The sequence below is a fragment of the Prinia subflava genome, assembly GCF_021018805.1.
Source record: "Prinia subflava isolate CZ2003 ecotype Zambia chromosome W unlocalized genomic scaffold, Cam_Psub_1.2 scaffold_2cwr_NEW, whole genome shotgun sequence".
In the NCBI taxonomy this organism is placed as follows: Eukaryota; Metazoa; Chordata; class Aves; order Passeriformes; family Cisticolidae; genus Prinia; species Prinia subflava.
In genome coordinates this window covers 2,080,296-2,101,279 of record NW_026960607.1, presented here as the reverse complement: position 1 = coordinate 2,101,279, position 20,984 = coordinate 2,080,296, and the positions used below count along the sequence as shown (strand labels likewise).

General features: G+C 38.2%; 1 protein-coding gene across 9 annotated transcripts in view; it reads right to left on the bottom strand.

Moving 5' to 3' along the window:
• The window catches only part of SH3RF1 (SH3 domain containing ring finger 1), a 128,509-nt gene that overhangs the window by 81,138 nt on the left and 26,387 nt on the right, over positions 1-20,984 (bottom strand). Inside the window, exon 2 of one of the 9 annotated variants that reach the window (XM_063424311.1) lies at positions 6,507-6,588. The exons of the other annotated variants lie outside the window; for them this stretch is intronic. Within the exon in view, the coding sequence (XP_063280381.1) occupies positions 6,507-6,536 (30 nt within the window). The 5' untranslated portion in view covers positions 6,537-6,588. The remainder of the gene's footprint in view (positions 1-6,506; positions 6,589-20,984) is intronic. 9 annotated transcript variants of the gene reach the window in all.

Genomic DNA, 20,984 nt, shown 5'->3' with positions numbered 1-20,984 from the left:
ATGAAAATGTTTAGTAAGTAGCATATTCTGATACACTTTTTGTCATTTTAGAGCAGCCTTGATGTAATGTATATTAACTACACTGCTCTTTTGATGAAATTAAAATGGAAGGTGTTCTCCAAAAGTGGTCTACTCGTCCAAACATTCCCTGGAATCAGAGTAGAATTTACTCAAGGTATTACCTCTGAAGAAATACAGGCTGTGGCCACCATGTCCTCAGCATCCAGTGTTTTTCTTCTATAGATCCATTCCCACTACAGATTACTTGTAATATAGATCCAGCCAAAGTTTTCCCAGCCTAAAGAAGTTTTTAGTCCTTTGGTTGTAAAATGTGATACATACCATGATTTCAGTGTTTTCTTTGAAATAATTAAAGCAGTTCTTACTCCAGCCAGGTTAATCTCATTAAAAGTTTATTCCATGGAAGTTAATTCCATTATATTCTTCCACTGTATAAGGGCTCCCTGTCTTTAAGACTCCACAGTAAAGCAAATCAATAATCACCTACAGAATAATTATGTTCCATAAATAAATACTCAAGTACAGCTTACAAGAAGTACAACTTTCTCATTTAAATAAAAAGTATTTTAATTAAGCAAGTGCAACCATAATGCATTATTATGGGAAAGCACTGCTCTGGAGCCAAGAGTTAAGAATCAGATAGAATAATAAAAGGCTGACAGCTCTTTAATTCTCTCTCTCAACTATTCATGCTACTCAACTGGTTGAGATATATTTGGAAAACAGAATTTTGTCATCCTGCTTCAGAGTTCTCTGACTCAGACTCCACTAAGGCCTGATGGAAGACAACTCCTGGAGCAGGACTCTCAAAGCGAAACTCCACCTCTTTTTGTCACTGTGGTAGTGTGAAATACAAAGTTGTGTTTCGTGTCAGGGAAATAAAAAGAATCTGTGTAATTGTAATTGTAGAACACGGCCATGGGACAGTTATAAAGATGAGTTCTAATAAACAACTGAGGAAAGCATGGAAGAAGGTTTTTGAACAAACTTTGCTTGCAATTACCTATTATAAATCTCAAGCAATTCTGTAATAAGAGTCTTTGAATTATAACTTTAGAAGCTTGTTTTGTATTAAAGAATTTCAAACTGTAGTTTTAGAATGTAAAAACGCTTTCTCGCAAAATGGTGAAAAACATCCTGGATACAGAAGAAGGATTTCAGCTCGCTGATTTGTGGTTCTTGAAAAAAGGAAACTGGACATCACTATCAAAGACTGATAGACCTGGAAAATAGAAGCTGGACCCCACATCTGGAAGCTGGACCCCACCACCTGGGATACATATCCTGGATGTACATCCTGGAATATTGAAATCTGAAATAGATCACAATAGGGTATAGAAATTGAACAGGAACCAAACATTACCATCATAGATTTATGACTGTTAGGTATTGAATAGTGATGTTAAAAATTAGAAAGAGAAACTGCTGAGAAAAGCTTATGAATATGTATGAATATAGCAAATAAAATCCCAGCAAGTCCAGCAATTGGTGTGCAGTCGGAAGGGAAAATCCTTCTACTGTACCCAGCGTGCTGTCTTTGCTCATACTTTACCATGCTAATAAATCAGTTATTAAATTGAATTGCTGCTTGATATATTGGCCGTGTCAAGCGTCTCATTTCTAACAGTAGGACAGCTTACACCTTGAGGCCCACTGCTAATGGAGCTGATTTTGCTCAGCTCTTGTATGAGACTGTAGCTTATTTCTATAGAATCAAACAGCTCAATTACTCTTTAAAGAAGCACAAATATATAGGAAATGCCCTACAAAAAACATGATGAACACAGCCCTCAGCTTCATAACTGTTCCACTCAGCACGTTTGTGTGAATTGGTGCTGACACAGAAATACGGGCCTGAATAAGGCCCCGAATATTTATTTCTGTAGGTACAAAACCTGCATATGGTGAAACAACACTCATATTAGGTCACTGGACATGCCGTCATCACATGCTTTCAGTGATCTGGCAAGGTAAATGCTCTTCAGCCACTGACTTAAAGTGAAACAAATCATCTTGTAAGCAAACACTCCCCTCCATGTTTCTCCTAACTAACCTTCCTGTCAAGTTTTCTTGACATTCCAGTTTTTCTCTATTCACTCAACTCTGTTCTCTCTTTTTAGGATGGCTGAGGTTTAGGATTTGATGTGACCCTAGACACAGTTTTGGAAAGTATAGTATAGAAAGACCAATGTTCATCATGACGTTCTGTCCAAAATCTGCAGCCTTCCACAGAGCTGACCCGCAAGTCTGTCCCTGCATGGCCTCAAAGCCAGTATTCAAGGCTGTTTCTAAAGAGCCCATTAAAGCTGTGATGGAGAAGAACACTTTTTCCAGAATGGCACCAAATCTTTAACTGAAAACATTGATAGAATGTCATCAGTTAGCACTGCATGCCAGTGCACCCATGAGTGTGTTTTTCCTAATGAACTACTGTGAGATGTGGTCAAGAACAGAGCAGAGCAGGCCCAAAACTTGAAATAGACAGGAAACTTTATTAAACTACATAACAACAGACAATAGAAAAGAAAATCCAAACACCCAGAAGCAGAAATGAAAACGTCCCAGAACATTTCTTCTCCTCCCCCAATTTCCACCCCTTACATGCTCAAACTGTTAACACACATTACCCTCATCTTACTTGCTTAAACCAAAAACCCTGGGTTCCCTATCAAAGTCATCATCACTCAAAAAAACCAATCTTCCATTCATCCAGGGAGAGAGGAGTCTCTCTCGCACCACAGACCCCCCCACAGGAAACACAGGTCCACCCTCCCGTGTTCCCATGTCACCCATGGCACCGCCCGGAGAAGTCTGCCATGGTGACACCCTCCTTTCCATGTCCAGTGCTCTCACCACTGTCCATGGGCCAAAACCACATATAGGGCTCTTTTAAGGATGCTTGGCCAAGTACCAAAAACCAGCCATCTTCTCATTTTGGGACAAGCAGTCCCCCCCACATTTACCCCTGGGGCCGAGGGTTTCCAAGAACAGAGATCTTCATCCCTTAAGACAGAGGGCGTCACCACACCCTCTTCCTCTCTTCTCTGTTCTCCACTCCTACAGTGGCAATCACTGCCACACAGTCTCTGGTTTCAAGCCAAATGCATCCACCCAAAATACAGTCTTATTTATGTTCAGGAGAATTCAGGGTCCGTCTATGGCTAACATTATGCAAGAAAAGTCCAGCTCAAAAAGCCACTCCTTCATCTCTGCCAATCTGGGGTTCTTTTCATCTTCCTTTATCATCTCGGTCCCAGGTTGTCTCTCTCTCTCTTCTGAAACCATCAGCCATGAGAATCAATGTCTGGGAAAAGTTTTCCTCTGCCACAGAGAGAGTTAAAAGCTCCTGGCAGGGCCGCAGGCTTGGGTACTCGCAGGCTTCGCAACTCCCTCACGCCCGCTGGACACCTTCTCCCGGGGGGGGGGGGGGGGGGGGGAGAGGCGGCACGGGAGGACGGGGGGAGGGGGAAAAGGCACCTCCACACCTCCAAAGTTCTCCCGTTCACTCTCTTTCCCCCCCCGGGGCACCGGCCTACCTCAGCCCGGCCACCTGGCTGCATGGTTCCCCTCCCCCACCCAGCCTTGTAAGCTGGACAGGGGAGGAGGAGAAGATGCTTCTTTCCTGAAAGTGGAACCAGAAAGAGGAAGTCCCTCTGGGAGTCCTTGCTTTTAACCCCTTGTGTCCTCAGAGGCGTGTCCAACCCCTCAGTGGCCACTGCAGGTGCCAATATTCAAACCTGACCACTGATTGGTTTGACCACAACTTCCTGGCAAACTCACTTTCCCCCAAACCAGGACATAGACAAACAATTTATCCATTAGTAGATTTTCACTGGCATCCCATGCTACAGTGATTTAGAAGCTTCTTAATCACTTGTGCACTCGTGGTAACTTTAGTCTGTTAGTTACTATCACTCTTCTGATTATAAAAAGCTGTCATTTGTATTACTTTTGCTATTCCTTCACTCTGCCACTTGCTATATGAAACTAGTACTGCTAATTTTGGGAAAGTAGCCCTTTTTGAATCATCAAACATATATATCAGGGGTTGCTTATATTGAACAAATTGTTCCTTTTTTATAAGCAACCAATACTTTATCTTGAACTTCATTATGACAGTCCAAAATTAATGGATTCCTGGGCTACGAAATTATACTTCAATCATAATTTATAAGGTTCAATACATTCTAGAAAATTAAAATAAACCATCTATATTTTAGAAACCAACATTATGTTAATACAACCTGCATCATCTTCAGAATAAGACTAATGTACTGAGGAATTTCAGTCTGAGACACTTCTTCCTTGATATCACATTAAAAGCTTAAGCAGTACATAATATTTCCATTTTTAAGTGTTTAAAAATTATTTAAAGAGTTTACAATTAATTACATATAATCTTTCTCTTTGCTCTCCTCTCCTTCTAATAATATTTAAGCTCTTCTCACCTTTCCCAATAGATTAGCTTTACCCAGGCACAAAGTCACACTGATCCTATTTCATAATCTCCATCAGTTATGAATCCTGGATGCCTTCTTTTTTATTTACATTTTTGGGGAACACCAAGAAAAGTCTCTTGTGACACATATCAGGGTACTTTCCTTGTAACATGAACGTGATCATCCTGCAGTACAAACAAATTCTACCCTTCAGAAAAAATTGGTGTGACACTATGGTGCTCCTAAGTATTCTGCTGTGTATATGCGCACACTTATGCAAAACTCATTTATCATCCACACATCAGGCAAAATACATTGCAAATTTACTACATTCTCTAAAGGAAATAAAACACATTATCTCATTATTCAAGTGTTCAAATTTAATTTCCTTTCAGTTTTTAAGTCTATATTAGCAGCTTATATTTAGTTTAAACTTCCAGATAAACAGTAAGTAATTAGCTCTTCATAAAAATGGCAAGAGAGTATCTCCTGTGCTCCTTGCATCACACTGTTTTTGTAGTTTTCAAACTTTCAGCTGGGAGTGCTTAATACATCTTCCTATTTGCTTTTGCAGAGCTATACTGTTCAATAGTTTGGTAACATAAGGTTTGACTGCTGGATGTTCCAATTAAATCATTTAGATGTTATGAAACATCAGACATTGCATCTCCTCTCCCTTCCTTAAAAAAAAAAAAAACAACAAACCAAAACCAACCACCCAACCAAAAAAGACATTTCTGGAATGTACTTACATAGTTTTGTGCAAGTAAACAAAGCACTGTATTAAATTGCCCTTGCAAATCCACTGCTAACTAGTTACAAGTAAAAGCTTCTCCAGATTTGCAAAATGTAGTACAGCTTGGTTTCCTAAATTTCTTTTACCTATATCTCTAACATCATCCCTAAAATTACCCATACTTAAATGTTTTCTGTTAAATTCAACATGAGTCTTTGAACACTGTACAAAGGAGTTAAGCATGTAAACAGAAATCAGCACTGTCATTATGAAGAATCAGGATATATTTTAAAAGCATGTAATTGATTTTCTTTTAAAATATTAAAGACAATAAAAAAGCCACACAAACTTTGGAATCTTGTTCTCAGTGGCAACAGTTATTGTTAACATCTGCTCTAAACATGAGCTAGAATATAAACCTTAATAATGTGGATGAAAATTCTAAGATCCGATACGACTTTACAGAAAAAAAAAAGGATTTTTCTGAAATGTTCTATGTCTCTTATGGAGCCAAAGGAAATTTTTAGCTTGGTTACATCTGAAAAGGAATCCCTGCGGTCTTGGCCAGCTCCACTTCTCTCTCTATCAAGCTTCATTAAAACAAGCAGGCACAAAAAAGGCAGAGTGTCACATTAGTGCCATCCTCTGCCTGGTTCTCTGTGGCTGCTGGCTGCTCACTGAGCACGTGGATAATCTGACACCAGCTCCAAGCGTCCCTGTTCCAGATGGCTGCTAGGGGACATAAGAGTGATAAGGGACACTTGCAAACCCCAAGCACTATGGGAACAGTTAACACAGAAGACATGAAGAGGCATCACAGGTCACTCCAGTATTGGTAGAGGCCTAAATCTCAATCTAATGAAAGTAAGCAACTTCCTTAAAAAGGAGACTGAAAGCTGAAATGCCTTTCAAGAGAGTTACATGTGCATGAATTGGAGAAATAAGGTCGGTGATCTTATACCCCTCTCCAGTCAAAGGAACAAAGGAACAGGACCAGTCTTTTCCTTTGCTTGGGTTCAGTGGTTTGACTGTTGCAGTTTATCACTAGCTAATATTCAATGTGTTGAACAAAGACCAATCAGCCAGTAAAGGGAAAATTGCTAGAAAGCAAATATACAGGCAGGGTACCAAACTAACAATTACAGTATAACCACAGCTTCAACAACACACATACTGAGATAATGGGATTCACCTGGTCTTTCTAGGGAACAAAGTTCTCTGCCTGTGCTTCCAGATCAGCCCACACAGACCAACCACTTAATTTACTGACAAATGTCCATTATCTTATTCTCTTTGTTAAATAAAATTACCTGCCTTGATAGGGAGTTGTTGGAGTCCATGTTTCCATAGATCCTCCACAGAGAGTGAAATGTGAAGGGATTGGATCAAAACCTTTAGAAAAATTAGAATATATAAAGTCATATATGCATAAAGTAGAAATCTAAACCTCAGTTTTAAGCTTCACATGCCCTAAGTCCTAGTTGTTAGTGTAGAAGTACAGAGCTTCAGGCCTAGTGATAGAGTTTAGACACAACAAAAATAGAGTAGAGTACTGTTTATAATTTTTGGTATGAATTTTACGCACAATAAGATAGAACTTTTACGCTAGTAAGATAGAGTTTTGCACTGATAGATATGCTATATGGGTAGGTTTTTGATGCTGCTTTTAGTAGTTTTTTGTAGTTTTACAAACTTAGAAAATTGCACCTAGATTGGGTAGTGTGTAGATAAAGATATGAATATGCATTTTTAACATATGGATAAAAAGCCTCTGGGTTGGAAGTGAAGGATTGATCAATCCGATCTATCGATCCAACCTCCACCTTCTGCAGCCTGAGGAAGGAGCCCTGCCAGGGAGCCGAATGGGATTCTAAAGGTACCATCTATTGTAGCCTTTGTTGCTCGGATCAGGGCCCTGGGGTCCCGTCCCTTGCCTTCCCCCCTACGGCGTTTGCCCCGGAACTCTGTTCGGAGTTGCTGGGGAGTCTGCGAGGGTTCGGTACCCCGGGACCCCTTCTTGCCTCTGCGACCCCAGGACCCCTTCTTGCCTCTGCGATCCCCGTGGCCAGGACTCTGTTTGGAATTCAGGACCCCGGGACCCCTTCTTGCCTTTGTGACCCCGGGACCCCCTTCCTGTAACTGCGATCCCACGGTTGGAATTCTGCAGGGTTCGGGACCCCCCCATTGCCACCACGGCCGGGAACTCTGTCTGGTTTGGGATCCCTCACTGCCTTTGCAACCCTCCAGCCAGGGATTCTGTGTGGGTTCTGAATCTCGGGACCTTTTCTGTCGCTGTGATCCCCGCGGCTGGGACCCCTGTCTGGGATCTGTGATCTCGTGATCCCTTTCTGTTATAGCAACCCCACGGCTGGAAACCCTGCTTGGGGTCAGGAGATTGGAGGTTTTTTTACCTAGAGGCTGTTTAGACTTCTATGCTTTGCTTATTGTTTCACTAGAATTCTGTTTGTTAAGACTTCTATGCTTTAGTTATTGTTTTACTTAGAATTTGCTTGCTAAGACTTATGTTTATATCCGATTGTAAGATTGTAAGACCGCTCTTTAGGACTCACGCACCTTCAGATACATGCTTTCATATAATAAACAACTCTGTTTAAACCCTAAAATGTTCTAAGACCTTTAAGACCTATAACCCATAACACGGCCTCGGCAGGGAGTTACAAAACCAGACTTCCTAATAAAAAAGCACCTAGCTGAGAGGACAGTAACAGGCAGACCCAACTGTGTAAGATAGCAATCAAAATCCAGACTGCAGCTACCCTGCAGCTGCTTGAGCAGTGACTGCTCCACTTCCCTACAAAGGGGAAAACCACACCTATACTATCCTAGCCTAGCCTAAATAAAGCAAGTCTCAGTTTGTAAAACATGTTACAGGGTGACCACTGAGCATAAGGACCTCTGATAGGTGGCTCAGAGCACCAGGGAGCCTCAACACTCGCAGATCAGAAAAATTAGAAGCAACTCATTGTTCAGTTCGCTCTTAGTAGGGACCAGGACTACCAACATACTCCCAAGTAAAAGCTCACCACAACAGCTTCTGGTACAAATTACATCATATTGACTTTAGCTTGTTTTGTGTACTCAAGCTGTAGCTAAAGACTTCAAATTTGTCAGTCATTGATCCGAAATAATTTACTGCTTCTTCTGAACTGTTACCTTCATTACATCAGTGTGGCTTCACAGTCAGTGAAGCAGACTGGCATCCTAAAAATACCAGACAGGCTGTAATGGCTTCTGAAACATCGTGTCTTATCACACCAATGAAATTCAAGAACAAACACAGAAATACAGTACTTAAAATCTTACCTACATGACATACTTGAAGTCTTCTACAAGAATGGACTGTTTCCTGCACTCAAAATGCCCCTCTAGAGAAAGATTTCACATCAAAAACAGGAAGGCAAAGGATCCCAGTCTAGTTTCTCTTCGAAGAGGTGATAATCTATTGGTTCATCCACAAGACAAATTTCAGATTTTCCAGAAATGAAGCTGATGTTTTGGAACACAGAATGTACTAAACTACTTGTTTTACATAACCATAGAGAGATTACTCTCCCATTACCTCACTCCCAAAAGATCATTGTAATGATACTTCATTAAGAAAGGTTCAACTAAAAGGCCTCCTAGAAGTTATTTACTCCTTAGATGAGATTTTGATACCCAAGTTAGCCCAGTAAAGAACAACTCAAAGTTAAAATATTAAGCCCTTTTTTACTGTATATTATTAAATTAAATTACAAATTAAATTATGCTAATATATAGAATGCTAACAAAGTTTCTCAGTTTTACTCCTCTGAGATTATATCTGTAAAATATAAAGTCAAAAGAAAAATTAGTCAGAAAAAATTTTAATATATTTGGACTGTATAAAATATAACATGGATCATCCTCTATACAGACACATTGCCTTGAGGGCTTTTGTTGGGTTTTTATATAATTATGCACACACAGAGGATATAATATAAAAAATTGGCTTGAAAATCTGAACGTAGTAACAGAGAAATGAAATTTCACCTTTTAACATTAGAAGTTGAAGAAATCTGGACTTTTCCAAGAGTTTTAGATCTCCACAAACTATTTCAAGCAACAAGATTCTTCTTGTATGGTTGTTTGGTGCTTAGTAGATAAAAAATTATCTATATCTTTAACTCTATTTAAGTATCTGTACTATCACTGTGACTGCAAGGACTTGCCAAACTTGGTCTCCCCTTCACATCTTTGCTACAATTGGTCACCCTGGAATAAATACTTTACAGGTTAAGAGTTTTATGCTTCTCCTGTCTTCAATTTTATCTTCTGCTCTCCATAAACTTCAACCTGGTCTCTTCAGTCTTTGAGGAAGAACAACTTTTCTTTATAGCCCATTCTGATAAACGGTTCAGAAAATTTAGTATTATTAAAAACCCCCAAAACTAAACAAAGTCCTATTAAACTTCTAAAGCTGTTAGTTTAACCCTCTACCTTTTAAGGATGTGAATTAACTTCCTTTTTTTGTTGTTGTTTTGTTTTTTTTCCCAAACAAATAAAATGATGTTTTGGATTTGGGTGAAGTGGTGAAGTGGGTTTTTTTTGACCTTTATACTATATGCAGCAATTAGTTTATTCCAGCAAAAGACAACAGTTCTGCATCATTAACACTTCAAATATTTGCTGTTCTCTACTGCCTTGCATTTACATACAAGTATTGTTTATTTAAATCCCTTGGAACCTTGATTGCTCCCAGGTACACAGGTAGATCACTACGTGGAGTGGGGAAAGGCTTTGAACAGTCTGAGACCAGAAGAGGTTTCCATAGCAGAACTCCACACCCAGACCAACTGAGCAGCAATCCATCTCCTCAGGGAGTTCAGTGATTGCTCTGACAAAGCAACTGCCCAACTAGTCCCTTCCAGAAGCATCAAAAGCTCAGTTTTGTTGTGTTTCATCCAAAGATGAAGTGATGCCACAGAGCCACACAAAACTGCACTATGAACAGAGAAAGCTTTATGTCAAAAACCATTTGAATTTATTTTATTAAAATATTTACAAAATAAGGAACTTAATCCAGAACCATGAAGAAATGAAGGATGGAAAAGGTAGTAAGAAAAAGAAGACAGTGACGATAGGAAAGGCATGCCCTGTGCAAGTTAGGAGATCCCTCCACAGAGTTCATACACTGTTTTTATATTTAAGAGAATGAGTATTGATAAGACATAGTTCATCAAAAATTAGGATTTGAATCTAAAGACAACTTCTCTCACTAACTTCAGAAAATGTTAGTATTTCGCCTTGGTTTCAGACTGAAAAATCATGCAAAGATCTAATAATTTTCATAAACTGGACTGATAAGATGCCCAATTTCTGACAGCCAAGTAACTGGCTCAACAAGTGACATCGCATAGATCATCTCAGTATCTTTCCCACACCCCCACTCCCTTTCTCCCAAAGGGATAAAAAAACCCAACAGAAATCTCTAAGATATCATGCTTAACTTCATCTGTTCAGGCAACAGGGGAAAACTAATAATCAAAAAAAGCCCTCTCTCTTAAGACAGAGGAAAAACATATAATACAGGGATTGTATTCTACCTACTGGTGTCATACTGGGATCTGAAGAAGAAAAACATTTTAGTCAAACAACAAAGCAACCCCTCCAGCAATATAGAAAAGCTGGTCTCATTACTTCATTACTGGAACCAACTTAGATTTAGACACAAGGTAGTTCTACTGTCTCTCCCTTTCAAATACAATTTAGATTAAAAGCCAGTAACATTACATACTCAAGTCCTCTAAGTCAGTAAATTCTGAGAATGCTTGCATAACTTCACATCATCCCCCTATAATAACACAGTCTCTAATTATATGATCACTGTTTTAACTTCCTTGAGAGGAGACTGCATTAAATTGTTTTTTATCATTAATCAGTGATCATAAATCTCCATGTCTTACTCATTTGACTAACCCAGAATACTCAATTTTCAGTTTCCCTTACTAAAGTTTTAATTAAATTAAACAAAATTAAGTTTTTAATAAATATTCAAAATTGTTCCAATGAGATGACCAAGTGGTGTAACTTCCATTTTACAGAGAGAAACAAACTTAACAACCTAAAGTCCCCATTTCCTCTAGCAGAGACTTGCTTTGCTCCTTTCTCTCTTGCTTTCCTTTCCAAAATACAGAACACTCAGTTTTGTACTTCGGGGTTTCACACAATAGATACCAGTGATGGCAAACATCAACATGGTAAAACACACAAACAAACTTTTCCATGTAGGAAACTCCCTCAGACTTATGAATGGATAACAAGTTATGAGTTAATATTGAAACATCTGAGAAATCTCGGGAAAATAAAGATGTCATAAAATTACTAATTCAGATAGAACATCTGAAGTACTCAACTAGCCTGAAACATGATATTGGAAATTAGAGGATATTAATCATAGAAATTAGAAAAAGTTCATTAAAAGACTAGGTATTCAGATGATGTATTGCTGCCCTTAGAAGTAGGAAAACAGAAGTATGTAGGAATGCAAGGATGCTTGATAAAAAGGAGAATGCTTACCCAGAGCAGGAGACAAGAATGCAAGTTAACCAAAGATACTAAGATAACAGGTGCCTTGCACCCCTAGGGACAGATAAAACTGACCTTACAGCTTGAACTATGACCAGAGCATCAGTGAGCATGCGCAAGGCGGCAGGGTCAAAAGTTCGTCTCAAGAGGAGTCGAGAGGAAGACTTCTTCCTTCATCGCTGAGACCCCCGGAGACCACCACCAGAGACAACTGCGCAGGCACAAAAGACTGATGAGCTAATTAGCATACGAAGCGGAGGGGGGGAGCCAAAGGATGAATATGCATGAGGACATTGTGAAACTGAATACATATGTAACATTCCAGAGGATAAAAGAAAAAACGTATAGTGAGTGAAGCGCCGTGCCTTTGAGAATTATCTCGCATCGCACCCAGCGCTGAATAAACCACATATCTACTTTAAAACTCGCTCTGCCTCCGAGTTTTAGAGTCTTTCCGTGTGTCAAGCCAAGAGACCAAATTATGCTCTATCTGTATGTAAACAGGAGGAACACTTTTCCTTTCCAAACACTCACAAGCAAAAACAGATAAGGAGAGCAAATTTATTGAGAATGCTTGAGACAGTATATTGATGGGATCACAAAAAGTAGCATTGCCGTATCACGCTTTGCACTATGGTTGTCAAATGTGAGCTATCAAACTCAATCTCCTTTGACAATGGAAAAGGATTAAAGTATTGGCTTTTGCAGGAAAAAAACCCAGTCCCCTCCTTGCATTTCTGATTCACATCACTATTCTGGCCCTGCCTTCCTGAGTGGATCAGCTAAATTACCACTTACATACCTTGGAGAAAGAGGAAAGAAGGCTAACAAGCAATTGTAGGAATAAAGCAACTCAAAGACAAATTTTTAAAACAAAGCATCATTTATATCCCATGGGCACATATGAAATGTCCTTTGCTTTAAAACATACATCTGTTCTCTCCTTAGACTTTTATTTTTAGTTAACTGTAGATAATCTCATATAAATACATCTGGCCCTGGAGAAACCAGCTGCAATATTCAAATTTTACTGAATGGAAAACATTTTGGGGGTTATTTTCTAGCTGCTCTTTCCCAGACGGTCTCACTCATTCCTTCCTCAAGATGGTCAGAGCTCCACTTCCTCATCTGAGTAACTGAGATTTGATTCAAATACCATGACCGAGCATACATACATCATTCTACTTTCAACAGTAAAAACCCAGGTACAACCTAAAGTTGAAGCACTAAGACTTAAAGCCTTCAACTGTGGACCCTTCCTAGTTGTCAAAAAGAATAATCGCTATAAAAAGTGAAAGTGCACATCTCTCCTGTCATCCTCCACATCCTACTTGAAAGCAAATATTATTGAAAAAACTATGTTCTGCAAATGTATTTCCCATTGTTGAATAATCAACAAACTCCAAAAAACTACTGCAGTTAACATTAGAAAAAGACCCTCAAATTATTAAATGCACCATTTAAATTCATTGCGCTAAATACTATCTCATTCTGACAGTAATTTGAAGCCTGACTCATGGTTTGGATTACAGTACGTGAGGCAGGCAACTGGAAATGGAAAAGCTAATGTCCATCAGCCTAGCCATATTCTATATACTGTTTTTATATTAGCATTTCAAAGGATCTATGAATTAGAAATCAGCTGTCTCCAGATGTGCAGTGGGACTCTAGTTACTCCAAAAAACCTCACAAATTATGTCAGGAAATCCAAGAAAAAGTAATCAGCACTTCCAAATTATTTAATGCACTGTTAATGACTATGTTATTATAGCTTGCAAAATGCTTTTTAAAATCACAAATGATGATTTAAAAACGCTCACACAAACACACGGCAACATACATAGATTCCTCTTACGAATTGCTTATTACGTTGGTAGTCAGCATCCATACTATGGCAGATTTTGTGCATTTTATCACACCCGTAACAACAACAACAAAATTTATCTCTAATTCTTCTGTTTCCCAAAACCAATCAGCAATGTAATGTTACGGTTTAGTTAGCCAGTGTTACCAGAAGCCAGGAAGAATATTCTTTTCTGGGTGAACCAGTGCTTGTACCCATTCCTATTTTGGCACAAGCCTGTTCATTAGCAGCTTGACATTAAAGCAGAACAGCAGCTTTCTGCAATAATGACCTACTGTGTAGCTGAAGCCTGGTAGACCGGGGACTAGAGCAACGTGAGTCCGACCACTATGGTTATAAGCACGTACTCTGGTTTATTTCCCGAGATGGCGGGTTATATACAGAGAGAGTCGTTTACATTTAGCAGGTGCATTCTGATAGGCAGTGAGAGTACAGAGGTATGTAAGCTATTGCAGTTTAAGGCAGCCACCGTATCTTCTCAGTAACTGTTCTATGCTATTAGCACTCCTACCTTAACACATTCCCAATACCAGATAACCTTATCTGGTACTACATATGCTGGACGTACGAGGCCTACTAGGCCCAGGCCTGAGGCCTGGTCTGAGGCCCAGTTTGAGATAGCTCTGCCTTATGATATAAGTCATCCTGCTCCGGCTACACTACTGTGTTATTTTAAGATGAAGCATGTTTTGGACACTGAAGAAAAAAAGAGGGAATATTAAAACATATTACAATTTTTCCTTATGATGCCTCAAAACATGTAGTTGAATGCATTAGATAAACAAAGGTATGCAGTCGAAGTATAACTAATTTCCTTGGGAATAGCCTTCTATTTTGCAGATGCATTGAAGGCTTTGAGTCCTAGAAGGAAGCATAGTGGAAAATGCTGAAGGTTAGATTTTGTTTTGTTTTCTTCGAATATTTTTTGCAGGGAATACAGACTCTTGAGAAAAAATATGCTTTTCTGTTGGCCCTCATTTTTCCCAGCACACAATAGCTGCTACTGTCCAGCGTTTAAATGACCTTCACCCTGCCCTCCTACTTTGTTTCCCTTAGGAATGTTATTCATCCTTTTGTAACACTTTGCAACTCATTATTGCATTACTTTTTCCTGCCACTTTTGTTCTGGTCTTTAAAAGAGAACATATACACTGTTTCAGTCTAAAGGGGAAAAAAATTAAATGGAAATCATTAAGACCTGGGAGAATGTCCAGAGACAAATATTTATGTTGTACTTCAATGTAATCTGAGTTTTTACCCATAAATTACCCAAAAGTAGTTAGACTTTTGCTGTAGACACAATTAATTACCACATTAAATACAAAATTTAAGGATATTTCTATTTTTCCTCCTTATCTATTTTCTCTCATTGCTCCCATGTCTTCATCAACATTTCATCATGCAGTTGTAAAGGAAAAGAAGTTGCACCCCCACCCATCTCAAACCAGTCTATATGTGATCTTTGTATACTCACACCTTTCCTTAGAAAACCTGGATTTGTTTAGGAGAGACATAATCCTTATCTATACTAATAATTTTCACAACATATTCTCACTGTTGCTATTGCTTCTTCAGATACACAGACATGGAGGAACAAAGGTAGATCTGCTTTTGTAACACACCTGTGCAGCTGAATATCAGAAGAGACTGAATTTCTTTTAAAAACCACTCCTCAGGTATATAGAGGTACAGTATGTTTCTTCAAAAATTTCTTTGAAAAAGTACCTGAAAAGAATAATTTCAACTTAAAAGTCTAAAGGATAAATGACTATTTCTTCAACAAGAATGTAATTTTCACAGTCAGTAATACAGAATAATAACATTTTCCTTGACCACAGTTCCTTGCCTAGGAGTAGTTAAGATACTGGTAATAAAACACAAAAGTATCCAAAGATTACAGGAAAGTGGCAGCTGCAAAAGTGCAAAATTTTGAACTACTTTAGAACTCTTACATATTGAAATATATTTTGGCAATCAAACCTAACTTTCAGAAATACACAAAGAGGGAATACAAAGCTTAAAATAAGTGATTTGAATAATCCTTCTAAAAATAAGCATTACATGGAAACATTTACAAAAACTTACTGTTACAAAAATGATATAGAACATTATAAACAACACATTGACAATTTAGTTAACCCAATGAGATAGGCACAATTTAAACCATTGCCAAAACAAAAATGGTTTCTAGAGGATATGGTTGTGGCAACACTAAAATTATTCAAAATTACAACTATCTACTGTGAACCAGCAACCCTGCAGGAAAAAATATTTCTTCTCCTTTTAATTCACCAGATTATTTCTCCTCATGCTGGTGCTACACACTAGCAAGAAAAATGAAGTCTTTGTTTCCAGTCTTCCTTTTATTTATAGTTCTGTGCCTCCCAGAGCTCACAGCCTCAAGCAATGAAAACTGCCACTGGAAACATCGCGACATCCTGTCAAATCACACAGTTTCTACTTCCACACAACACCCAACTGTGGAAAACCAGAGCTCTCTCCTATAAAAGGATAGCTGATATGTTGCACATGGTATTTCATTCTTTATGTTTTTTCTTTTCTGATTTTTTCAGTAAGATTTTTAATAACCCAGCTATCAGTCACCATGCCGGTAACCAGTGAGAGGGTTTCACACAGCTGTGATAGCCAATTCCTGCCTAACATCAGGATTTAAAACAAACCCTCCTGCAATCCATCCCTCAATTCAGAACATCTCAACTTCTGCAAATAACTAAGTGCAAAGATCATCCCAAATCATTTACCACTTTGCCAACTGGCTCCTCATTCCTCAGGCTGAAATCCTTGGCAGTTTAGCAGAGATGCTCTCTTCTGCCTTCCAGCTGTCTGCTGGGATGAGCAATATTTACCATCTTACTCTTCAATCAGAGGGCAACAAATAACGGCTTGAGTTAAAAGGGGACCAATTCCCATTCCGGCAGGAGTATTTGAACTACTGTTTTCAGGGAAAAAATTCAAATAGCCTCCCATGTACTCACCAAAATTCAACATTAAGAGTAGCTTTATTCTTTTAGATGCAATAGTGAAAATCTCCAGCCACTTCAGTGGAGAAGCAGTCAACAGCCTAACAGTGAATGTCTTCTCCAGAGCCCAGCTGCTGGCAGCACACAAACCTGCTCTGCTGTGAGTTTTCTTTCTGGAAAACTGTTCAGCATTTCAATGCTGGAACAGAATAATGTGAGTCACTCTATTTGAAGGCATGGTTTTATTTCAGATTAATAGGGGGAAAAATCATTTTACATTTTACAATTACAGTCTTAAATTTTACATTCATACATGATCATTTAGGATTAGATATGCACTGGCCTTAGTGCTTAAAAAAATATTATAAATTCATCTCTGCACAACTGAACATGTGAGGTAAGTTATGCATCACCTATCAGACAAACAGCAATTCCAATCATATTTACTGTGATTTAAACATCACTCAAATTTTCAACTGCATTAGCTATAGACAATTTATACAGTTTTGTCACTGAAATGTCCCACCTATTCTAATTACATTTAATGAAAGGTTCCTGGCTGATACCAGATGACAAATATAAACTAAAACCACAAGAATGTCTAATTAAGAAGAAATGGAAAAATAATGAAATCAATTTCAGTTTGCCTTACTCTTTTACTAAAAAAAGCACTTTTTTTAAAGTAAAACACCGGAGAGAAGTAAAAATTAAATTTACTGTGTCACAATATTTTACAATAACTAACAAATTGAAACTTGAAAAATAATTGAAAAAGTCAATGTATTTTAGATCTTCTCACTGCAAGTCCCCAAAAGGTACAAAACAAGTCTACTTTTAAAGGTCAAGATTATAGCATCATGCATACATGATGGATCCTCCACTTTTCCCATGTTTCAATAAAAATAAGAATAAATTTTACAAAAAAACCCCAACCTCTAAATATTTAAATTTCTTAATGTAAAAGTGATATTTGCCTTAAAAATGTAGTCAAATGTAGCAGTCATTGAAAAAGTTGTGCATTTTGGTTATTATGAGGCTTTACTTCAAGTAGCAAATCAGCTTTAAAAAATCACTCTCAGTTTAAACAAAAATATTGGTTGCCACAGTTCATGGTTTACATTTGCTGTATCAAAATTTGCTTAAAGCAACCCAAAACATGTTATTCTGTTCCTATTTTAGATAATTTTAGTAACTCATAACAGCATGAGATGCTAAGAGACTTCAAACGAGGAGAGCAAAACATCTGAATTTTAACAGTTGGGACTATTAGTAGCACCAGAACATAATTTTACTTCTCTGATCACCTGAACAAAATTTGACAGGATGTTTAACATCACACACTGAAATGATGCATACACAATGAATTTTAGCAAACATCGTACTACAGAATTTTTACAACTAGTGTGCTAATGTACACAATTGGTTAATTCAACTCTTTCTATACCACAGACAGGACTGTCTACACTTAACCTCCAGATTTCACTTATTTGCCCAAAGTAAAGCATTGAGCTCTGTGGGGATATCATGCTTATTAATGATCAATTCAAGGATAGCTAGACTTCAAAAGAAGCACCATACTAAAGAGAAGAAAGTCCTATTTGCGTACCTGGTAGCAAACCAGTTAGAAAAAACCTATATATATACCACATATCTTAGGAAGTGTTAATTCTAAAGTGAAATTCATACAACAAAATTTAAAAAAACATGAAGAAATTAAACAGAAGTTTGATTTTATTCTAATATGCATTGTAACATAGAAAACCTAATGTCGAAACTATAGTTACTATACTTAACTCACAGCATGTTCTGTAGTGATTTAGTATGTACTTCTCTAAGCTTTAATCGATCTCAGCAGAGTAAACTGAAACATACGTGTATCCAAGGTTTTAAAAACTTATAATATCATATAATGCAAGCAATTAAGGACTGCACATTAAAAAGGTTAAAAACAAGACTCTCTGCTAGTTTAATTACAGCTTTCTGAAGTGAATACTCAAGTGCGTATTACTAAAGCTGTATACATGCAGCCAGAATAAGCAAAAGACCATTTTTCTGTTTACTGAATGTATAATAGAAATACTTAAACATTAATTCAAAAGAAAAAATCACAAACAGAATGCTGTACAGGTAATCTAGTTTATGCTAAAAGAATCTGATTTATATTGCTGTAATCTACAGGGAGTTTGTAACCACTTTTGCCAAGACTTGTCTATGTTCTTTCAATATTCTGTTTACCACTGGGAAATTTTTATTCATTTCATTTCATCAGTACAATGATTTCCATTTCAACAAGTGTGTAGATACAATCTTTAAAAATTCATTTATGAGTAAGCAACCTTAATTTCTTGTATTACAGAGTTCAAGAGCCACATATATAACTTTAAAAATACCATACAATATTCTAGTGTAAACACCATCACTATGCAGTACTTCCATGTTTGAGATTTCTTACCCACAAAGAAGATCTAAATGTGTTAGAAACCAAATGTTTTGTAAGCACATAAATTATACATGCTCATTCCATTAAAAAAGAGATATGGAGGGTTTCTAGAAAGACAAAAATACAATAGAGAACAGATCTGCTCCACTCACGACTTAAAAAAAAAAAAAATTTTTTTAAATCAAATTAGGCTTCAAAATACAGTTAGAAATATCATGTCCAAAACCAGCTCTGTTTGCTACTACTAGCTAACTCATAGCAATGCAAGTCCACTACTGAAATCAGTAACCTGTAATTTCCATAAGAAACCATAGAATCACAGAATGGTTTGGGTTAGAAGAGACCTTCAAGATCATTTACCCACAACCCCTCTGCCATGGGCAGGGACACCTTTCACTAGACCAGATTGCTCAAAGCCCCATCCCAACCTGTCCCTGAACACTTCCAGTGCTGGGTCACCTACAGCTTCTCTGGGCAACCTGCTCCAGTGTCTCACCCTCACAGTAGAGAATTTCTTCCAAATATCTAATGGAAATTGACCCTCTTCCAGTTTGAAGCCATTCCCCTGTGTCCTATCACTCCACATCCTTGTAAGAAGTCCCTCTCCAACTCTCTTTTAGGCTCCCTTCAGGTACTGGAAGGTTGCTCTAAGGTCTCCCTGGAGTCATGGCTTCTTCAGACTGAAGAACTACAATTTTCTCAGCTTGTCTTTATAGGAAAGGTCTTTCAGCCCTCTGATCACAAATAGATAAATACCTGCTTGTGTAAAACAGTACTACTTTTAATCCTTTTTCAGGTGTGTTGGAGTCCATGTTTCCATGGATCCTCGGCAGAGAGCGAGAAGTGCAGGAACTGAATTAAAACCTTTAGAAAAATTAAAATATATAAAGCCACACACACATAAAGTAGAGATTTAAGCCTCAGCTTTAAGCTTCACATACCCTAAGTGCCTAATTGTTAGTGTAGAGAAGTACAGAGCTTCAGGCCTAGTGATAGAGTTTAGACATAACAAAAATAGAGTACAGTAGAGTAGTGTTTATAATTTTTGGTATGAATTTTGCGCAAATAAGATAAAGTTTCTCACTTATGCTAAGATAGAGTTTTTATGCACAATAAGATAGAATTTTTACGTTAGCAAGACAGCGAGACAGAGTTTTTGCACTGATAGATATGCTATATGCGTAGGTTTTTGATATCGCTTTTCGTATTTTTTTGTAGTTTTACAAACCTAGATAATTGCACCTAGACTGAGTGTAGATAAAGATATGAATATGCATTTCTAACATATGGATAAAAAGCCTCTGGGTTGGAAGTGGAGGTATCGATCGATCAATCCGATCTATCGATCCAACCTCCACCTCCTGCAGCCTGAGGAAGGAGCCCTGCCAGGGAGCCGAAACGAGATTCTAAAGGTACCATCTATTGTAGTCTTTGTTGCGTAGGATCAGGGCCCCAGGGTCCCCTTTCCCTTTCCCCCTTGCAGCGCTTGCCCCGGAACTCTGTTCAGGGCTGCCGGGGGCTCTGCGCAGGTTTGGAACCCCGGGACCCCTTCCTGCCACTGTGACCCTGCAGCCGGAAACCCTCTTTGGGATTCCTGATCCCAGGATCCCTTCCTGCCTCTGCGATCCTGTGGCCAGGAACCCTACTTAAGATTCGTGATCTCAGGACCCTTTCCTGTCATTGCGACCCTGCGGCCGGGAACCCTGCTTGGGGTCAGGAGTTGAAGGTTGTTTTATCCTAAAGCTAGAATGTTATGTTAAATTCCATGTTAAGACTACTGTTTATTCTGGTATTTTATTTCTAAGACTTTATACTCATAACCAATTGTAAGACTGCTCATTTAGGACTCTTGCACCTTCAGATATATGCTTTAATGTAATAAACAACTTTGTATAAGACTTTAAAATGTTCTTGGACCTTTAAGATCTATTAACCT